General features: G+C 45.3%; 1 protein-coding gene across 1 annotated transcript in view; it reads left to right on the forward strand.

Annotated features, from left to right (window-relative positions):
• dym (dymeclin) overlaps nt 1-20,545 on the forward strand; it is a 157,312-nt gene that overhangs the window by 24,841 nt on the left and 111,926 nt on the right. Inside the window, exon 7 of the mRNA XM_042336031.1 lies at nt 1,591-1,733. Coding sequence (XP_042191965.1) covers nt 1,591-1,733 — 143 coding nt within the window. The remainder of the gene's footprint in view (nt 1-1,590; nt 1,734-20,545) is intronic.

Genomic DNA, 20,545 nt, shown 5'->3' on the forward strand with positions numbered 1-20,545 from the left:
TCTCAAAGCTCTTCCTGCTAACGCTCACCCCCCCCCCCCCCCCCCCCAAAAACAATCCCTCGAGTCCTTTGCCATTTTACTTGAATGTTTTTACAGTGTTTTAGAATTTGGCTCGGACCCGATAGGCCAAATGGCCCCCTTCTGCTGCACAGTAAAATGAATGTCTGTTTCTAATTTCTCCACACATCCAGCTGTGAAGTTTTGACACATGAGCTGATGGCTGGGAAGAGCTTGAGATGCTTTGCTTTGATGTGTTGTTCCCACCCTTTGCCATAGCAACACAATGCTGCTTACTTCGGGCCGTTTGCAGATGTTAACGGTATAAAGTTTCATATTTCCACCAAAGTAACCCACGAGTCTATTCTTTACAACCTCTCCACAGTTTCCTTGGTTACATATGTCATGTGATCTATTATAATAATACTTGCATTTGATGTAATAATATAATAATGATCTTTGTATTTCATACCAAGCCTTTGACTTATGGAGATAGTCTCAAAGGGCTTTGTAGAATTTAACGTAAAGTGTAGTGACTCTCTATTTTGAAAGCGATCAATTAATACTGTAAACAAACACTTTTGCCAGCAAAATACACAGGTCGGTAACATTTCCCCTTTGAGACATTTTCACATTGTAGGGGTTTTGCCCGCACAATAGACAGTCAACTCACTTTACAGTATAATCTATGAAGCGCTTTGGGACGTCTCAAAAACGTGATAAGGCGCTATATCAAATGCAAGAATTATTATTATTGTAGGTGCTGTGTCAGTTGCGAGGGCTATTCTCTCTGGCTGTCAAACCATCCCATCTGCATCTGAATGTTCTCAAGCGGATTTTAATGTAATGTCCGCTTAGTTGTGTAATTATTTTTAGTCTATTATCTGGAGACAACCCTGCTCGCCTCAAGCGATGATCTTTTAGATGGCTCCCAAGCATTCTCGCTAGTGATAATGCTTCTCAGATGCTGCAAATGTTCTCTCCCCACAATATTCTCGGATCACATACCACTGAGAGCTGCACAGACCCATTGCTTGTCAGAGTAACTTCCAGTGGAAAGTTTGAGCTTTCACATCCCTTCACAGCCTCGCCCCACCTTGCCTCTGCAACCTCCTGCAATCCTTCCCCTTGCTCAGCAAGCACCGGCCTGCACTGTGTCCCCTGCGTTAACCCCCCTCCATCCATCGCTATTCTGTCTCCGCTCTCTGGATCGCCTTCCCAGAATCTATCCAACTCACACCTTCCTACTTTTAAAGTTTACCTTAGCACTTGTCTCTCTGACTCGCTTTTTGCCTTCCTCTCCCCCCGCCCAACACTCTTCAAATCCCTCCCCCAAGCTTGGGTTTCCCCCATCTTTAATTAGGGCCTGAAGACCTTTCTCTTTGACCGTGCTTATGGTCACCTCCCCCCCCGGCTCGGTGTCATGCTCCGCCACTGTCAAGCGCTCTGAGACGCTGCCCTGCATGAGGGGTGGTATATAAATGCAAGTTGTTGATTGGTTTCCAGCCAGCTGTCCTCCCTCCGTGTAACGTGCTATAGAAGTGTAACTTGTTCTGTATTTCATTCTGCTGCCTCTTCTGCTTCTCTTCACAGCCTTGAGTACACCAGCCGGGTGGTGAAGACGTTATTGTACAACTTCATAAGGCAGGAGAAATGTCCACCCTCAGGGAGCCGGGTATTTGAGCAGAGCTCTGAGGGAGGTGGCTTACTGTACGGCTTAGCATCTGGTGTGGCCTGTAAGTACATTACCTGACGAGGGAGTGGGAAACTATCAAGCGCGGCGCTCTGGGACGCTACCGTGTGTGAGGGATGCTATATAAATGCTAGTTGTTGTTACTGTAGTTATTTACTCCAGTTGGAATCAGCCCCATTGTGTGTAAGCAAACAGTGTGGATAATTGGTCAACATTCAAATACAAATTGGCTACAGCACCAACCAAAAAATGTTCATGTCCGTGTGCGCAACTGGAATTTTTTGCCAATATTGCAGCCCCATGTCCACTTCCACATCAAGGTGGAGTCCTGTCGCTCAGTGGTTAGAGCACGTGGCTCACAAGCAAGACAGCTGGGTTCGATTCCCAGCAACAACAACAACAACAACAAGATTCCATTTATAGAGCGCCTTTCACGTCAGGAGGACGTCCCAAGGCGCTGCACAGTTGGGTCATGACCCGAGCAGGGGGGAAATGGTCAGGGTGAGGGGAAGGAAGGGAGGGAGAGAGGAGGGGGGAAGTGGTCAGGGTGAGGGGAGGGAAGGGAGGGAGCGAGGAGGAGGAAGAGAGTCGAGAGGGGAGCTGAAGGCACGGTCAAAGAGAAAGGTTTTGAGACCGGCCTTGAAGGAGGAAAGGGAGGAAGCAAGGCGAAGGCACTGGGGGATGGAGTTCCAGAGCCTGGGGGCTGAGAGGCTGAAGGCCCGACCACCGATGGTAGGGCGGTTGGGGCGGGGGACGTGGAGCAGACCGGAGCCAGAGGAACGGAGGGTACGGGCAGGTAGGTAGGGGGATAGTAGGTTGGAGAGGTAGGAGGGAGCAAGGCCGTGAATGGCCTTGTAGGTGAGGATGAGGATCTTGAAATCAATCCTCTGGGGGATGGGGAGCCAGTGGAGGCGAGCGAGGGTGGGACATTGGGCAAGTTTCCTTACTCCAAATGCCTGATAATAATCCTTCAAGAAAAAAAAATTGGTCACTTCAATCCACGACTGTTTGTAGGACGCTGCTGTGCGCAATTGGTTGCCGCATTTTTCCCACAAATATATAGTCAATTCGCTTTACAGTATATTCCTTGAAGCGCTTTGAAATGTCTAGAAGACGTGATAAGGTGCTATATCAAATGCAAGGATTATTATTAATAAGGCCCAGTGTGGAGTAGTGATAAAGCTTCATCCTCAAATGTGTGTGAGAAACCCACAGTATATTTATATTGCTTAGGACAGACACGGTGATCCAACCTTTTGACTACTGAGGACCGGATGCCTATTGAGAAATGTCCACGAGCCACACAAGCAGTAGTTTGTGTTTCCCTTCCAAAAACATAACATAACATTTGCAGCTTATGGAGGGACCGGGTGGGCCAGATGAAATGGAGGGCGGGGGTGCCGGATGTGGCCCGCGGGCCGCCAGTTGGACCACCCTGGCTAAAGATGTGTTTTAAAACACAAAGTAGTGTCACGTTTCTATGGTAGGCTTTTGGGGTGTTGCTGAGTTAGTCAGGAACTAAGCAGTGACAGTGACAGACCCCTTGTCTGTTTTATTATAAACAAAGGTTTGCTTATCGCGTGTTTGATGTTTACTTCATCTGAAAATCCCAAAGCTGAGCAGTTCACTTTCAAAAGTTGGCTCATGGAAAGACAAAATGGCTGACCATTAGGTCATCGGATCACAGCCGACACCACTTCCTGTGCCTGTGCCACACACAGGAAGTGCCTGATGACCTGAAGTCGGCCGTTTTTATGCGGCAAGTGGACACACGCAGTGAATGTAGTCGTGGCCACTGCAAGGTTGGAATTGATGAATCTCAAACTGTCACTTTATAACTCGGCTCCACTGTAAAATTTCCTTCTTCTCTTCCCACCCGGATTCGACAATCGATGGGCTTTAAGATAACGTTTGGGATAGATTTCAGTTAGTTACTGCAGGGAGAATGTACCACCAGAGAACATTGAAAATCATTTTAATTTATGTTATGAGGTGCAATGTCCAATTTCTGTTCAAGTCTCTGTTGCGCTATTTTAAGAGGGGAAGGAAAGAAGATACAGTGCGCTGGTGTGGTACAGTTCATCGTAGCTCCAGTGTGTGGCGCTACTGCTCAGAAGATCTTCAGATGGAGAAGACCTTTCATGTCATTTTGTTTCCTTCCAGAATACCAATCCTTCCAGTAACAGGAAGTGTGTCAACACCGACTTGTGGGAACTCTGTTCCGAAAGTAGATCGAGTCGGTCTGACGTGCTTCTGGGTTCCCGCTTAGATATTGCCAATTTTAGACCACACTCTCTCGTGCGCTCTCTTGACCTATCTCCTCCCACCAGCCTGTCGTCTGTCTCTTCTGCCATGAGGATGGCGACGTTAGCAATGAGCCTCTCATACGGGAGACAAGCTCGGATTTTCAGGAATAATGGAGAGCGAACTCCATTTTCATAACCCCAATTCCCAAATTCTGATCAGACCCTCTTAGGGAAATAGGAAAAGTGGAGCAGGAGGAGGTCGTTCAGCCCATCAAGTCTGTTCCACCAGGTTTATTAGATCTTGGCAGATATTTTGATCTCAATGCCAACATCCTCTCACAATAATACTGCCCAAATATCTATCCATCTCTCGTTTAAACATCTGATCTCACTTATTGTGAGGCAGCAATAGGGGCTCTTCAATTGTGCAATGCTCTGGCCAGCTGTTTGTTCCTCATCTCACCGTTGGCCTTAAGCCTTAAGCCACTAAGCCCACTCTCTGTGATTTACCTGCTCATTTGCTCAACACGCTCAAACTCCTTCCACCTTCCCCCCAGCCCACGCCCCATTGTGTCTGTAAAGTGCTTTGAGATGCTCATTGCGAAAGGCACTATATAAATGCCACCTAGTACCAAACCTAGGCAACTTGGAACCATTGTGGTCTGTGGCTATGGCTCAGAGTACAACTAGAGTAAAGTTCAGCTCAGCTATCGGAGTTTGGAGACTTTACAGCTTAATTGCTGGGAGTCGAAAGCGAGATGGGTCAATGAAAACACCATTGAACACTGTGTGAACCCGCTGGTGAGGCCGTTACTGCTCTTGCACAGATATCTGTCGATCCAAACATTGCCTATAGATGGCGCTCGGCCACCTACAGCACTGAGTTTTCACATCCTCAACTCAGTGGAAAACTAATAATAATCCTTGCATTTGCTATAACACCTACAGCATCAAAATGTCTCAGGAGCATTAATATCAATCGTAGTGACTGTATGTTTGTAGACAAACAAGGCAGCCAATTTGTACACAGCCATGAAGTGAATGGTGAGTTTGTGTGATGGATTGTAGCTCAGTGGTTAAGAGCACTCGCCTTGCAAACAAGAGGTCCTGGGTTTGATTCCCGGCAGGGCGAAACGTTAGGCAAGTTTCCTTACTCCACATGCCTCTGTTTACCTAGTAGTAAGTAGTGACCTGGTTGTTAGTCAATTGGCGGATCGCTTTTCCGAGGGTAATAACGCCTTAAAAATATATTAATTTGGAAAACTGCTGTGCCCAATTGGCTGCTGCGTTTCGCCCACAAACTATATAATATATTCTGTGAAGCGCTTTGAGACGTCTTGAAGATGTGATAAGGCGGTATATCAAATGCAAGGATTCTTATCATTATTGTCAGCCAGGACTCCCTTCTCTTTAACAATCACCCAGATAGGGCTGGACCTCAATTTAGTATCTTAACTGAAGGATGGCAACTCTGACACTGCAGAGCTTCCGTAGAATGTCAATCTAGACTAGATCATCTACAAATATTTGTTTTTATTTGTATTGGGGTGGGGGGGGGGGGGTTAATTTTCATGGATGGGGGGGGTGGAGATTTTCTTTCTTCCCAGGACAAGGTTGATTTTAGTTTGAGTTTCAAGCTTTTCCTTTTGATCCTTTGCTCTCTTTACAGTGGGTCTGTGTTTGCAATTGATTGCACTTGCAGGCCTTTTGGCTAATGATTGGATGGCGATTTGTCTGATGCTTGATTTCTTCCAATAAAACAGTTCCGGGAAGGTGAGGGCCAGGCGGTGGTAAAACGTTAGTGGTGTTAAAACATACAACAACAACAAATTACATTTACACCGTGCCTTTCACGTTGGTAGGACTTCCCAAGGCGTTGGCCAGTCAAGGTTTTGCACCCGAGCTGTGGGTTGGCATCAGGAGGGGGAGAGGACAAATTGTCATGGAATTAGCAGGTCACAGAGGAATTAAGAAATAATGAGCTGGTTATATGTATGACACAGTCAATGATTGTGGAGTCCTGTAGCTCTGGTTAGAGCACTTGCTTCGCAAGCTGGTTTCAATTCCAGGCTGGAGCGAAATGTTGGGCATGTTTCCTTACTTCACACGCCTCTGTTTACTTAGCAGTAAGTAGGATCCCAGTTGTTAGTTGATTAGCGGATCTCTTTTCCGGGCCTAATTCCTTCAAAAAATAATAATATTAATAAATTGATCAATCCATGACTGTTTGTGAGACGCTGCTGTGCGCAATTGGCTGCCGCGTTTTGCCCACAAAATATACAGTCAATTCACTTTACAGTGTATTCTTTGAAGCGCTTAGGGATATCTGGATAAGGCGCTGTATCAAATACAAATATTATAATTAGAGATTTGGTGTGGTGGAACTTTGGAATGTGCCAATGTGTGAGAAACATGCCATGCATCTCTCTGCCTCTCTTCACCTCTCTGCTCTTTCTCTTTCGCTCTCTATCTCTCTTTTCTACCTTTTCTACCTCCCTATCTCTCTGATTTCCTCGAACTCCACTCCTCTGCTCGCCTCCTCTCAGCTAACACAGTCTGCAAGTTGTCGTTGATGTTTCTCCTCATTCTTTCTCTGCTTCCCTCTCTCTCCCCTCTGCTCTTTCTCAATTTGAATCAATATCTCTCTCTGCTCTTCACCTTTCTTTCCGCTTCTCTCACTCCTTCATTCGCCCCCTTTCCTCTCTCTTATTCCTCTTTCACTAGTTTTCTCTGTTTCTTTTTCTGCTTTCCCTCGTTTTTTTTCTCCTTTTAACACGTTGCTAGAATCTGCTCCTCCATTTACCTAGACAAAGCACAGCCTGCCACACTGACTGACAAGCATTGTGAAGGATGTTTTGCCCACTGCTGGTAATAAATCCCTGATCATTGCAGAGGAAAACCGAAGGTGCATTCCATTCTAATCACAGTCTGGATCAATGTAAACAACAACTTGTATTTATACAGAGTCTTTTCTCGCAGAATGAACATATTGACAGGCTTGACAGGCTTAACCACATGAACGTATATAGTACCTTTCATTACAAAAGGAGGATATGGGTGTCTCAAAGTGCTTTAAAACAAAATGGAGGATCTTGCATATATGGCTTTTTCCTTAGAATATCACTTTACAAAGAAATGGGGATTGCTTAAGCCAGGGAGAGTCAAGGATGTTGACCGAAAACATAATAATAAAAATAATAGATATTGCATTTGATATTGCACCTTATCACGTCATTGATATGGATGATATGTGCGCAATTGCGCACATTAGTGTCCCACAAACATACATGGGTTGAATGACCAAATTAGGACAGTTTTGAAGACTGTCCCCTCTTTGTCTCTTTTTAACCTTAAGACATAACTCTTCAAACGCATCTATAGCCCCATCCTCCCTTGCTCAGCGTCCAACCTCACCACTGTGCAGTGCTCCAAGACAGTACCCTGGGTGAAGGACGATGTATAAAAATGCAAGTTGTTGTTGTGTTTGGGAGCGCAATAGCAAGAAAAGATAAAGGGTGGGAATGTAAATAACAAGAAGTTGGATTCATGTAGGGTAGCGTCCCAGAGCGCTTTACAGTGGCGGAGCACGATGCTGGGAAGGGCGGAGTTTTTATAGATTCATAGAATGTTACGGCACAGAAGGAGGCCATTCGGCCCATCGAGTCTGTGCGGCTCTTTGACAGAGCAAGTCATTTTCACTAACCACAATCACCAGCTTTCTCCCCATAACCCTGCAAACCCGTCTTCCCCAGATACCTATCCAGTTCTCTCTTAAAAGCTGTTATCGAATCGGACTTCACTGCCCTTTCAGGCAGATCATTCCAAATTCGAACAACTCGCTGAGTGAAAAAATTTATTCTAACCTCCCCTCAGCTTCTTTTGGTAGATATATTTTGGTAGATATCAGGTCACAGACACACCTACCAGCGGAAACAGCTTTTCCTTATCTAGCCTGTCGAAACCTTTCATGATCTTGAAGACCTCTATCAGGTCCCCCGCGTAACCTTCTCTGCTCTAATGGGAAAAGTCCTAACTTCTCCAGCCTGTCCTCATAGCTAAGGTCCCCATTCCTGGTATCATTCTCGTGAATCTCCTCTGCACCCTTTCCAGTGCCTTAATGTCCTTCCTGAAGTGAGGTGCCCAGAACTGGACGCAGTACTCCAGCTGAGGCCTAACAAGTGTTTTGTATAGATTAACCATAACCTCCCTACTCTTATACTCTTTGCCCCTACTAATAAAGCTCAGTACACCAAATGCCTTTTTTACTGCCTTATCTACCTGCCCCGCTACCTTTAATGATTCGCTTACTTGAACACCCAGATCTCTCTGTACGTTCACTCCCAGTTGACCGTAGGCGTGGTCAAAGAGGAAGGTCTTCAGGCATGAACTGAAAATGGAGAAGGAAGAGGCAAGGCGGAGGGATTGAGGGAGAGTGTTCCACAGTTTCAGGACGTAGTGGCTGAAATTACACCCACTGGTGGTGGAACGGAGGGCATGAGGGACAAGCAGGTGTCTGGAGCCAGTCAAGCAGAGGCAACGAGTAGTGAGTTGGGGAGAAAGCAGGTGGGAGAGAAATAATTAGATTCAGCCACAGCTCTGCTTCTCTTCCTCAACTGAAAACAGTGCTGTCATTTCCAAATTAGGAATCATTCCCCTTCCCCCCCCTCCTCCCTCCCCCATTTTGAAGGGGGGGAGAGAGAGAGGAGAGAGAGAGAGGAAAGAGAGGGAACATGATGTCAGATAAGAGGAGCTTTGTTTACTAACCAGGCTGCCACAGCCGTTGTACCGCTTCCAGTTGAAGTCAGGACTTGGCGTCAGTCCCAAGAAAGTGCAGCTTCCAAACTGAGTGTCGATGATGCGTTGCAAGTGACGTGACCTGGGACAAGATATTCGGATTTGTTTTGGGTTTTAATTTCCCTGCTCCTCCCCCGCCAACACCCCCCCGCCCCCCCAGCACATTTTTTTTATTTTGGTGTCAACTTTACATGAAAACTTCTCTGGCGCCAATCTTTTCTGGCAGCCAACAGGAGAGTATCTCTACTCACTTTGATGAGCTTTAGGGCAATGAACCCATCCCTCTGTGAGAGAGCCTCTCCTGTAGAGGGCGAGGACAGGATGCTGAGAATATCTTGCTCTCACCTGAAAAACTACAATTGACTCAAAAACGGACCAAAATAGTCCTTCTGCTTCCCCCCCCCATCTGTTATGGACGGTGCATGATAATAATAATCCTTGATTTGATGTAGCTCCTTTCATGCAAACCTTCTCGAACCATTTCACGAGGAATTACTGTCAAGTGTTGTCACTGTGTATTTGTAGGCAAGCAAGGCAGCCACAGTTTGTGCACAGCAAGGTTCCCCAAATATACGGACAATTAATCTGCAGGATATCTGACCAGGGAAACCGGTTTAACGCCTGTTCTGAAGGATATCACCTCCGACATTGCACGGCATTAGATGGCCAGCCTGGACTGTGAGCTACAGTCCTGCCATGAGGTTTCTCTTTGACCGTGCCTTCAGCTCCCCTCTCGACTCTCTTCCCCCTCCTCGCTCCCTCCCTTCCCTCCCCTCACCCTGACCATTTCCCCCCTCCTCGCTCCCTCCCTTCCCTCCCCTCACCCTGACCATTTCCCCCCTCCTTTCTCCCTCCCTTCCCTCACCCTGACCATTTCCCCCCTGCTCGGGTCATGACCCAACTGTACAGCGCCTTGGGACGTCCTCCTGACGTGAAAGGCGCTTTATAAATGGAATCTTGTTGTTGTTGTTGTTGTAGGTGTCAGTGAGGCTCAGTTAGTAACACTTGCTGCTGAGGAAGAAGGTTGTGGATTCAAGCCCTAAGTCAGGACTTAGCCTGTACTGTGAGCTCAGACACTCCAATACAGTGCAGTGGGAGCGCTGCATTGCTGGAGTTGCCATCCTTTAGATGAGACGTTAATACAAGACAAAATTACATTTGTATAGGGCCTTTCATGTCGGGAGGACATCCTAAGGTCCTAGGACATCTGTTTGTTCTGAGGGATGTTAAAATCCCATGGCACTATTTGAAAAGAGAAGGGAGCTTCTCCCGGTGTCCTGGCCAACAATCCCCAATAACAATTAACAAATTAAAGCTGGTCACTCACTTCATGGCTGTTTGTGGAACATTGCTGTATGCAAATTAGCTGCCAGGTTCACTTACAAAATACGCAGTCACGGTACATCCTTAAGGGGTGCTTTGAGAGGTTACGATGAATATCTGAGCCAAGGTGAGAGCACGACCAACGGAGACAGAGACTATTTCGTTATTCTGATATTTAGCTCCACAAGTGGAGAAGGCTTCCCAGTGAGTCATTGACTAGAGTGCATCAATTTAAGATTGTTAACAAATGGAGGCACTTTAGGAGGAATTTTTTCACACACCGAGTGGTTAGGATATGGAATGCTTTGCTGGGAGCTGTGGTTGAGGCAGAATCCATGTTAGCTTTCAAATGGTAACTGGGTGGATAAAAAAGAGTAAATTACAAGGGTATAAGAAAGGGCTGCAAATGGGGCTGAAAGGATTGCTCTTTAAAAGAGCCAACACAGCAGGCGAATGGCTGCATGCTGTGCTGTAGGTTTCTATGGATCTAAGCCCTGGCTTAGTGGTAGCGCTCTCACCTCTGAGTCAGAAGGTGGTAGGTTTGAGTCTCACGTCTGGACTTGGAATCAAATGGTCTAAGATGACACTCCAGTGCTGTGCTGGGGGGGGTGTGTTGCAATGTCGGAGGTGCCGTCCTTCAGATGAGATGTTAAACCAAGGTCCCGTCTTGCCTGTTACGATTGGCGTTAAAGATCCCATAGTGCTATTTGAAAAGAGACGGAAATTTCTCTCTCCTGGTGTCCTGGCCAACAATCCTGCAAATAAAATTAATCACTCACTCCATGGCTGTTTTGTGAGACATTGCTCTGCGCAATTATTCTGCCGCGTTTCACCCACAAAATACACAGTCAATCCAATTTACAATGTATCCTGTGAAGTGCTTTGAGATATCTTAACGACATGATAAGGTGCCATTATTAAATGCAAGGATTATTATTAAGGTACTAGCAGTTCAGTGTATTTGGCCAACGTATGTACAAAGGATCTGTTTGCCAAGCAGGAGAACCTGTAGTCTTGGAAACGTTTTTTCCATAGAGCCATAAAGAGGTATATCCAAGATAATAGAGTACAGCTACCATTCTCTTGTGCTTCTCTGCCCCCCCCCCCCCCCCCCCCACCCCCTCTTTCTACTATTACCTTTCATCTCATTAGTGTTGGGGAAGATCAGACAGGATATTGAAAAAGGGATACTCATCACTCCTTATTGATTTTGACAGACCTAGTACTTTGAAGTCTCTCTGCTAGTCCTCATCTCCTCTCTTTATTTTCAACCTTACTGGTGCCGAGCTTGATCCATTGCTGTAATTTTGTAATAAAAATGATAATCTTTGCATTTCACCCACAAAATATCCAGTCAATCCACTTTATAGTATATTCTGTGAAGCGCTTTGAGATGTCCCAACCACGTGATAAGGCGCTATATCAAATGCAATGATTATTATTTGATGCAGCGCTTTATCACTTCACCGAAACAACAGATTACATTTATATAGCACCGTTCACGTCAAAAGGGGTCGGCCCAAGGCTCTGACCCAAACTGTAAATATCTTAAAAGAGCTTCACATGATTCACTGTAAAGTGTTTGTAGGTAAGCATGGCAGCCAGTCTGTACACAATAGATTCCCTCAAAAGTGAATGACCAATTTTTTGTTGAGGTGGGGATAAGAGTTATTTTGTAAAGAAACTCCTCTTTTCAAATAGTGCCATGGGAATTTGAACAGGCTAGGAGGGACCTCAGTTTTTTTTTGTGAAGTTTTGTGGTTAGTGGTTAGAGCACTCGCCGCACAAGCGAGAGACCTGGGTTTGATTCACGGTCGGAGTGAAACATTGGATACCTTTCCTTATTCCACACACCTCTGTTTACCTAGCAATAAGTAGGAACCTGATTGTTAGTCAATTGGGGGAATTGCTTTTCCGGGAGTAATAATTCCTTCAAAAAATAAATTAAAATAATTTGGTTACTCAATCCACAACGGTTTGTGGGAAGCTGCTGTGCACAATTGGCTGCTGCGTTTTTCCCACAAAATATGTGGTCAAGTACTTTGAGTCATCTCGAAGATGTGATAAGGTGCTATATCAAACGATTCTTCTTCTTATAATATAGTTTACGGTCTCCTCCAAAGGGCGGCAGATTTGACAATGTGAAACTCCCATTGTACCGCACTGTAGTGTCAGCCTGAGAGTGAGCTCAAAACCAAGCCGCCAATTTGTAAACTGTTCCCCTCCCTGAAAGGTTCACGATGAGTTGCTGTTAAGTGGACTTCCTGTGTCTGGAGCAATACTGGATTCTTCATCTGGGTGTGAGGGGTTTGATAAGGCAATAGGGAGTAACATGTTCCACTGGCTGGAGTCAGTAACTTGAGGACATCAATTTAAGATTGTTGCCAAGAGAAACAGTTAGGTTTTATTTCTCACACACACAGGGTTATCGGCATGTGGGAGGCTGGGCCACAAAGTGCTCCATTACGGCTTTTATAATATGGCTACCCCAACACACACTGGTATCCCCCAAGCCTTGGCTCTTAGTCTTGCCAACCTGTGCCTAATACTCTCTGTATTTAGGTAATCAGAATGCCTCCCCCTAGGGAGAGTGTGAGCATTCCATTCCAATAAATATCTCAGAAGGCGGGATGCATGGAACTCTGGTTTGGATACTGTTAAGCATGGTGATGGGTTTCCACGTGTGTCAGATGCCAGGCTGATGAAATACAGCAGAAACAGACAGAATCTAGGTTTAACATCTGACAATGCAGCGCTCTCCCACTACTGTACTGAATGTCATAGAGTCTCACAGACTATGAGCACAAGTCCTGATGTGGGGTTTGGACGCACAACCTTCTGACCCAGAGCAAAGAGTGCTGTCAGCTGAGCCAGGCTGCCATGTAAGATAAGCTGGTGATTGGTGATAGTTGCAATGGAAAGTTGCTTTGCTAATTGTAGTTACCTTTTCACCCAGAGTTTGCTGTGGTTCTTCAAGTAGTTTTTGCATTCATGACAATCCTTAACTATATGGTAGGCCTTTAACTTTAATCCTAGGCTTTTGCCTGAAGTGCTTTCTGAATTCCATTTCAATCAGTCCACTATTATGCAAAATTGCTGCTTGTAGTCTTAGCTCTGAAAAGAGATTCCTTTGTATGCTGAGCAAACTTATGCAGACTGTATTCATGTTCCTTTTATTTTCTGGGTTTAGCTACACGGGTGTGGCAATCTCTGGATGCCTCCAGAAAAATGGTGGTCCCCCTCCCCATGCTGTGCGGTACGTGGGAGCACACCTTGCTTTGGGTGGGGGAGGGGAATGTGGATTGGATCTCCCTCTCACAGCCTTGGGAGTTTCTGTCCAACATTTCCCCAGATCAAATTGGTCATTCACTTATGACTTCAGAGCTGTTTGTGGGAGGTTGCTGTGGCACACTGGCTGCCATGTTTGGCTACAAATCCGAGGTCGCTACGCTTTACAGTAAGCGCTTTGAGATGCCCTCTAGGCATAACCGCACTATATAAAACGCAAGATTTATTATTATTAATAATAAAGTGTAAGAGAACAAAACTGGGAACAAGGTCACCTCGGGATCAGCAGCACCTCTCAGTCTCAGCCACTGTTTTTCAGGTTGTGGACATCACACAAGTACATTTTCAGTTGCTTTTTCTGAGAGCTGATGATGATACCACACCAGACAGCCTGGCCTGTCAGCAGGACTTGGAGAGGCATATCAGTCACTGGAGACTGGCTTCTTCCTCCTCGGCTCCTGCTAACTATGCATACGGATGGTCCCAGCCAGACAAGGGGTAATAATAATAATCCTTGCATTTGATATAGGTCTTATCACGTCTTGGTAGGAAGCATAACAGACAGTGCTCGCAATGGCCACTGTGCTTTTGTTTCCTGTTAGTTAAACTCCAGCATTTCCCACAACTCACAATCTGGCATCTCCAAGCCTTGGCTCTCACCAACCCTTCACGAGATTAGGCAAAGCACTCTGGTGTGGGAGTGCTTTTTCCATTCCAGGTATTCTATGCATGTGTGATAGACTGATGTGGATACTCTATAAAGCATGTTGATGGGTTTCCACCCCTTTTCTTTTGCTCAGCCGTGTGACTGACACATGACCGTTCTTAAGAGTATCGAAACCAAGCTGAGAATTCCATACATCCCACCTACACATGGAAATCCCAGAGAGAGATTGTTGGAATGGAATGCACTCTCTCTCCCTGGAGGGACACATCCGGTTTACCTAATTCTAGAACGTATTAGGTGCAGGTTGGCAAGAGCCGAGGCTTGGGGGACACCAGTGTGCATTGGGGTAACTGCTGGGGTCTAACCATCTAAAATCGTAGCTTGCCATTGATTGTCTGTCACTCGGCTGTGCAGAAAAAGTCGCAGATGGATGTGTCTGGAAGACATTGCCTTGAAAATAAACCTCCTGTTTGAGTTAATAATAGCAATGAAATTATGCAGAGAAACGGTACATTTACACCGCAGCAGGGTTTGTAATCCTCGAGGATAACGTGGCAAGCAGGCAGGGATCTGGTAACTGCTCCCTGGGGAACCTTAATCCCATTAATCCTTTGACACCTCTAATTAGATCCCAGGATAGGAGAAGGATTAAGAGTTGCAGTGGGAGAACTGTAAAAAACCACAACTGTCTTTGAGCGTGATCTTATCACCAGCTGAGTGACGGCTGTGGTTGCAAGTCAAGTTCAGGTACAATCCTTCTTCAAAGGCCCCCCCCTTTTTGCTGCAGGACGTCCCATTACAAATATAATCCTTGTATTTAATACAGCGCCTTATCACATTGTTGAGACATCTCAAAACGCTTCACAGGATATACTGTGAAGTGCAGTGACTGTGTATTTTGTGGACGAAACACGGCAGCCAGTCGCGCACAGCAGTGTCCCAGAAACACTTAGTAATTGAGTGACCAAGTTATTACTATTTATTTGATGGCAGTTGTCAGCCTGGCTCAGTTGATAGCACTCTCATCTTTGAATCAGAATGGCCACTGTGGTTTTAAGATCCAGGGAATTAGAATTTGCACAGTCTCGGCTGACACTCCAATACAGTGTTAGGGGAGCGCTGCATTGACGGAGGTGCCAACGTTTGGATGAAACATTCAACTGAGGTCCTGTCTGCCTGTTCAGGGGACTTGTTACCAGGTGGTAAGTGCTCCGAGAGGCTAACCCTAACCTTGTGGAGGGTGCTATATAAATGCAAATTATTGTTGTTATTAAACTTTAAAGACCCTGTGGCACTTCTCGAAAAGACAAGTGGATTTCTCTCAGTGTCCTGTCCACCAATCCATCAAATAAAATTGTTCATTCACTCCATGGCTGTTTGTGGGTCGGTACTGTGCACTATTTCTCTGTAATTTTACTTTACATTAAAATCTTGAGGAGCCCTTTGAAACATCTCAATGATCATGATGATAATAATAATAATAATAATCCTTGCATTTGATATAGCGCTTTTCACGTCTTCTCGACGTCTCAAAGCACTTCACAGAATAGACTGTAAAGTGAATTAACCGTATATTTGTGGGCGAAACACGGCAGCCAATTGCGCACAGCAGTGTCCCACAAACAGCTGTAGATTGAAAATGACCAATTTATTATTGTTTTCTTTTGGAGGGATTAATATTAGACGTGTGGAGTAAGGAAACTTGCCCAAGGTTTCGCTCTGCCTGGAATTGAACCCAGGTGTCTTACTTGCAAAGCGAGTGCTCTAACCACTGAGCTACAGGACTCCACAAAAGGCCCTATACTAAATGCAAGGATTATTATTATATATAATCAATTGGTAGCATTTTTACCTCTGGATTGGGCATTTAAGTCTCATTAGTAAAGTTTTGGCTGACATTCCAGCACATTTCGGGGGAGGAGTAGGAGTGGGTAGAATGAGAGAGAATGGATGGAGACGGAGCTGAATTGTTGGAGATGCCATCTATGGATGAGATATTAAACTAAGGTTCCATTTACCTGTTCCTCAGCTGGACATTAAAGATTTCCCCAACACTGATGGAAAAGAGAATGGATTTTCTCCCATTGTCCTGTCTGATAATCCTTCAGATCAATAAGCATAATAATAATCCTTACATTTGATATAACTCCTTATCACATCTTTAAGACGTCTTAAGGAGATTCACAGAATATACCGTAAAGTATAGTGACTGTGTACTTTGTGGGCGAAACGCAGTACTCAATCTCTCATCATAAGATTATGACTTTGCTGTATGTGAAATGGCTATGAACACAAAGTCACCTCACTTGACAAGACTTACCCATGAAGCACTTTAAGACATTTGACACAATGAGGTGCTTTAGTAATGCAAGTTCATTTTCCCAGTCCTTTATCTTCCATTGTTGTAACTTTTCTTCCTTCCACCTATTCCAACCTCTCTTTACCTAAATATACACTGTGTATATTTGCCCGTGTGGTATTTTTCCGCTCCTGGCTCCCGTCAGCTCTTTTGAAAGTGGATGCAAACTTGCAAGCAAATAAATAAATGGTTGTTTGTCTAGCCGCCAGTTCCAGTCCTCAAGGAGGGTTTTTTCCCTTATCCATTCAAGCCCCGGAGGCCTGCAAATTCTCACAGTTTTAGCTTAAAGTCTTAGGTCATGCGATTTTGCAAGATTCTTAAATCCAGGCTTATTTCATATTGACTGTACAGCACAGCAACAAACCAACTGCCCAAGTAATCTGTGAGCATGTTTATGCTCCACACAAGCCTCCACCTGTGATTGCATCATGTTCTAGGCCTCTGTTCCCTTTTCTCTCACCCCTCTGTTCCCTTTTCTCTCACCCCTCTATTCCTCTAATCCCTCCTCCCTGTTTATACATTGAGTTTGCTATTTCAATGCATCAATGCTTTTTTTGCTTGAGGAACAGTTTTGGGAATGTGGAAAGCCAGTTATCCACAAATCGGAAAAGGAAATTCCAAAATTGCACAATCTACAAATTCTGGCCCATGTAGATCAACCCTCTGAAACCTAGTGGAAATGGCCTTGTCAGTCTCTGTGTAGAATCAGACAAGGTGGTCGCTGGAATAGGTTCTTTGGCTAAGCCAAGTGAGTGCCTATGTATGGTGGGCTGGGGGTTGGGGAAGGTGGTAGGGGAGACACTCACCTCTGAGAGCAAATGCCCTGGGCTGGGAGAGTGCAGGAATGGCATCCTGAGGGGCAGTAAGAACTGTTTTAATTCAGCCGTGCTCAGCTGGTAGAACTTTTGTTGCTGAGCCGGAAGGTTGTGTTCAACTTGTGTAGCCCATGCAGTGCTGGGAGAAGGCTACATTCTTGGAATTGCTATCTTTCGAATGAAATGATAAATCGGGATATCTATTCAGGTGAATGCTAAAGATTACACGCATTACTCAAAGAGAAGACAGTTTCCCCTCACAGCTCTTTGTGGGGTCTTGCTGTGTGAAAAACTGATGCTGCTTTTGAGTCCAAGAACAGTCCCTACACTGGACCATAATTACTGCAAAACTCGTTGAGAAAAAAAATCGGTGAATTAATCCATGACTGTTTATGCGCAATTAGCTCCCACATTTCGCCCACAAAAAAACACTTTACAGTATATTCCGTGAAGCGCTTTGAGACGTCTCAACGACGTGATAAGGCGCTATATCAAATGTAAGGATTATCATGTTTCAATGCGATCAGGCACTAAAAATGTAACTTCTCTCTTTCTTGACGTGTAGGGAAATGGAAATAATATGATTGAAATGATTCAGGACATTAGGAACAGAGCTGGGCAAATAATGAACTGAATCCTAGGGATGCACGCAAGCCTTCACCACAGGCTCAACCTTACACTGTTTTGTAATGAGATTTTATTATTAATAATAATCCTTATATTTGACACAGCATCTTTCACATCAGGAGGTCATCACAAAGTGCTTCACAGGATTTTAGGTGACCACAGCAGTCAATTTGCCTGCAGCAATGACCCACAAAGAACCATGAAGTGAACGACCAGCTTTATCTCGGGGAATTATTGGCCAGGACACTGAGAGAGAACCTCCCATCTCTTTTCGAATAGTGCCTCCTTTAACGTTCCGCCCACAAAATACACAGTCACGCATAAAATACACTCTGCAAAAGATTCTGTGAAGCGCTTTGAGACGTCTCAATGACGTGGTAAGGTGCTACATCAAATGCAAGGATTATTATTGTGACTATTATAATAAATAGGCAGATAGTACTTCAATTCAACATCTCGTCTGAAGGACGGCAACTCTGACAGTCGGGGTATCACTATCTGTCTAGAGTGTGAATTAAAAGTCCCGATGTGCGGGCTTGAACCCACAACCTCCTGACTCAGAGGTGAGAGAGCTACCGACCGAGCCGGGCTGGGCTGTCAGCTTTAGAGTAAACACAGTTGACCGAGGGAGAAAAGCACAGACGGTCCCAAACGTATTGTAGCAGTGAATGTAGAGACTCCAGCAGCACAGCCCAACTGTGTAATCAGCTGTCACCTCGGCAGTGCTTCCACGTCTCCTATTCACACTGCAACAGCAGCAGAATGCTTTAATGCCCGAATCAACCCCTCCCCTTGAAAAATAAGCTTGTGTCTACAAGCGTGTATAGAGTGGTTGACAGGCTAAGTAAGTTAGCTGTGTCTTGTGACTGACCCCTATATATTGCTGGCACCAGGGAGGCTAGACCTCAGCTCCAGAGTCTCTGCCTTGGCATTGCTGCTTCCTGCATGACTGGACTAATTCCCAAAGCCCTTTTGGCTCTCCTTTTCAGTGCTTGGCTAGCCCTTTCTCTCTCTCTCTTTCTCTCTCTCTCTCTCTCCCGCTCTCGCTCACTCTCCCTCTTTCCGTCAGCCTTGGCAAGCCTGCTATCTGCAGACCAGGCAGGGCTTTAATCCTCTCTGCAGACACGCTGTCAGCCAGTTCTGTTTATCTTGAGCAGCAAATATGTGAAAGAATTTGAGGTTTATCTGAAGTGCTTTGTCCGAGCACCAGGGCTATGGTGCCACAGTGTCACTATGTGCGGTTCTGCTGGTTACAGAGCCCAGCCATAGGTTTAAGCATTAGAAAAACAGTGTCGAGAGAGCACGAGGGGCTGTCATCTCTCTCCTGATCTCTTCCATCTAACACTTGGGAGGTTAGCAGCCATCCAGAGTTGGACTGTTATTTATTGAACAAAACATTTGATTATAGACCAGTGCTCTAGAAAACGATGCACTTTTATACAATTTGCTTATTCCATGCAATTGCTGCTGCACTGAGTGTTATTTGAGGAATCGGATAGCAAGTTTCCTCTCTCTCGCCAAGTTTCTGCCCTTTGCTTCCTCTCTGGAAAGTGTTTTGATTCCTTTGCTTTTTCTCTCTGGATGCTACACAGTATTTGTCTCCACCCCACATCCCCCCTTCCCCCACCATAGCAGGATATCATTCCTGTGTTACCCTCGACAGTCAGTGTCAGTGTTGTTTGAGGGAGGGGCCCGGTCTTCACAGCTTTGGAACTTTCTCAATCCCATCTCCTTCCCCTCTTTTAGATCACGACTGAAGACCTTCTTCTTCGACTGAGCTTACAATCACTCCTTCCCACCCCTTGGCATCAGGCTCCACCACTGTTAAGCGCTCTGAGATGCTGCCCCACATGAAGGATGCTATATAAATGCAGGTTGTCGTTGTTGAGCTCTTTACCACCCCCTTCCCTGACCTCACCTACATTCAAGTGTTCTTGCTCTCTTTCCCACTCTCCACTACACAAGGAAGGTCAGAGGATGTTGATCAGAAACCCAAAATGTTACCTAGAGACTGTAGTACCTTAAAACATAAAATTGTGGCAGGATAGAATTGTGGAGAATTCAATCTTAATCATGTCAAGACGTCTCCACGTGCTTCACAGAGTTTCCTGCAGAGTGTAGTTACTGTGTATACGTTGATAAGCGTGTCACTCAATTTATGCCCAGCAATAAGTAGCCATGAATTGAATGATCAATATTATAGTAATATAATAATAATCGTTGCATTTGATATAGTGCCTTATCACATCGTTGAGATGCCTTAAAGTGCTTCACAGAATATATCATAAAATGGATTGACTGTGTAGTCTGTGGGTGAAACCGGGCAGCCAAGTGCGCACAGCAGCGTCCCACAAACAGTCGTGGATTTATCTGAAGGATTGATGGACAGGACCCGGGGGAAACTCCTTTAAAATAATGCCATGGGATATTTAACATCGACCTGACACAACCTGATGCAACCTCATTTGTATCATCTTATCTGAAGGCCGCCACCTCTGCTAATTTAGCACTTCCCCCAACACTGGAGTGTCAGCCTAGACAATGTGAGTTCAAAGTCCTGATGTATGTCTGGAGTCCGCAACCTTCTGACTCAGAGCTGAAACGTCACCAGACTGACACCTTGCTAGGACTGAAACAGTGCTCGAAGCAGCAAGTTAAAAATGAAATGCAGCCTCACTATTCTGAGAGCGTCAGCTTGTTTGTGATGTATTCAACCCTGTGGAAATGACCACAGAA

Source organism: Callorhinchus milii, unplaced genomic scaffold (genome assembly GCF_018977255.1).
Source record: "Callorhinchus milii isolate IMCB2004 unplaced genomic scaffold, IMCB_Cmil_1.0 Scaffold1, whole genome shotgun sequence".
In the NCBI taxonomy this organism is placed as follows: Eukaryota; Metazoa; Chordata; class Chondrichthyes; order Chimaeriformes; family Callorhinchidae; genus Callorhinchus; species Callorhinchus milii.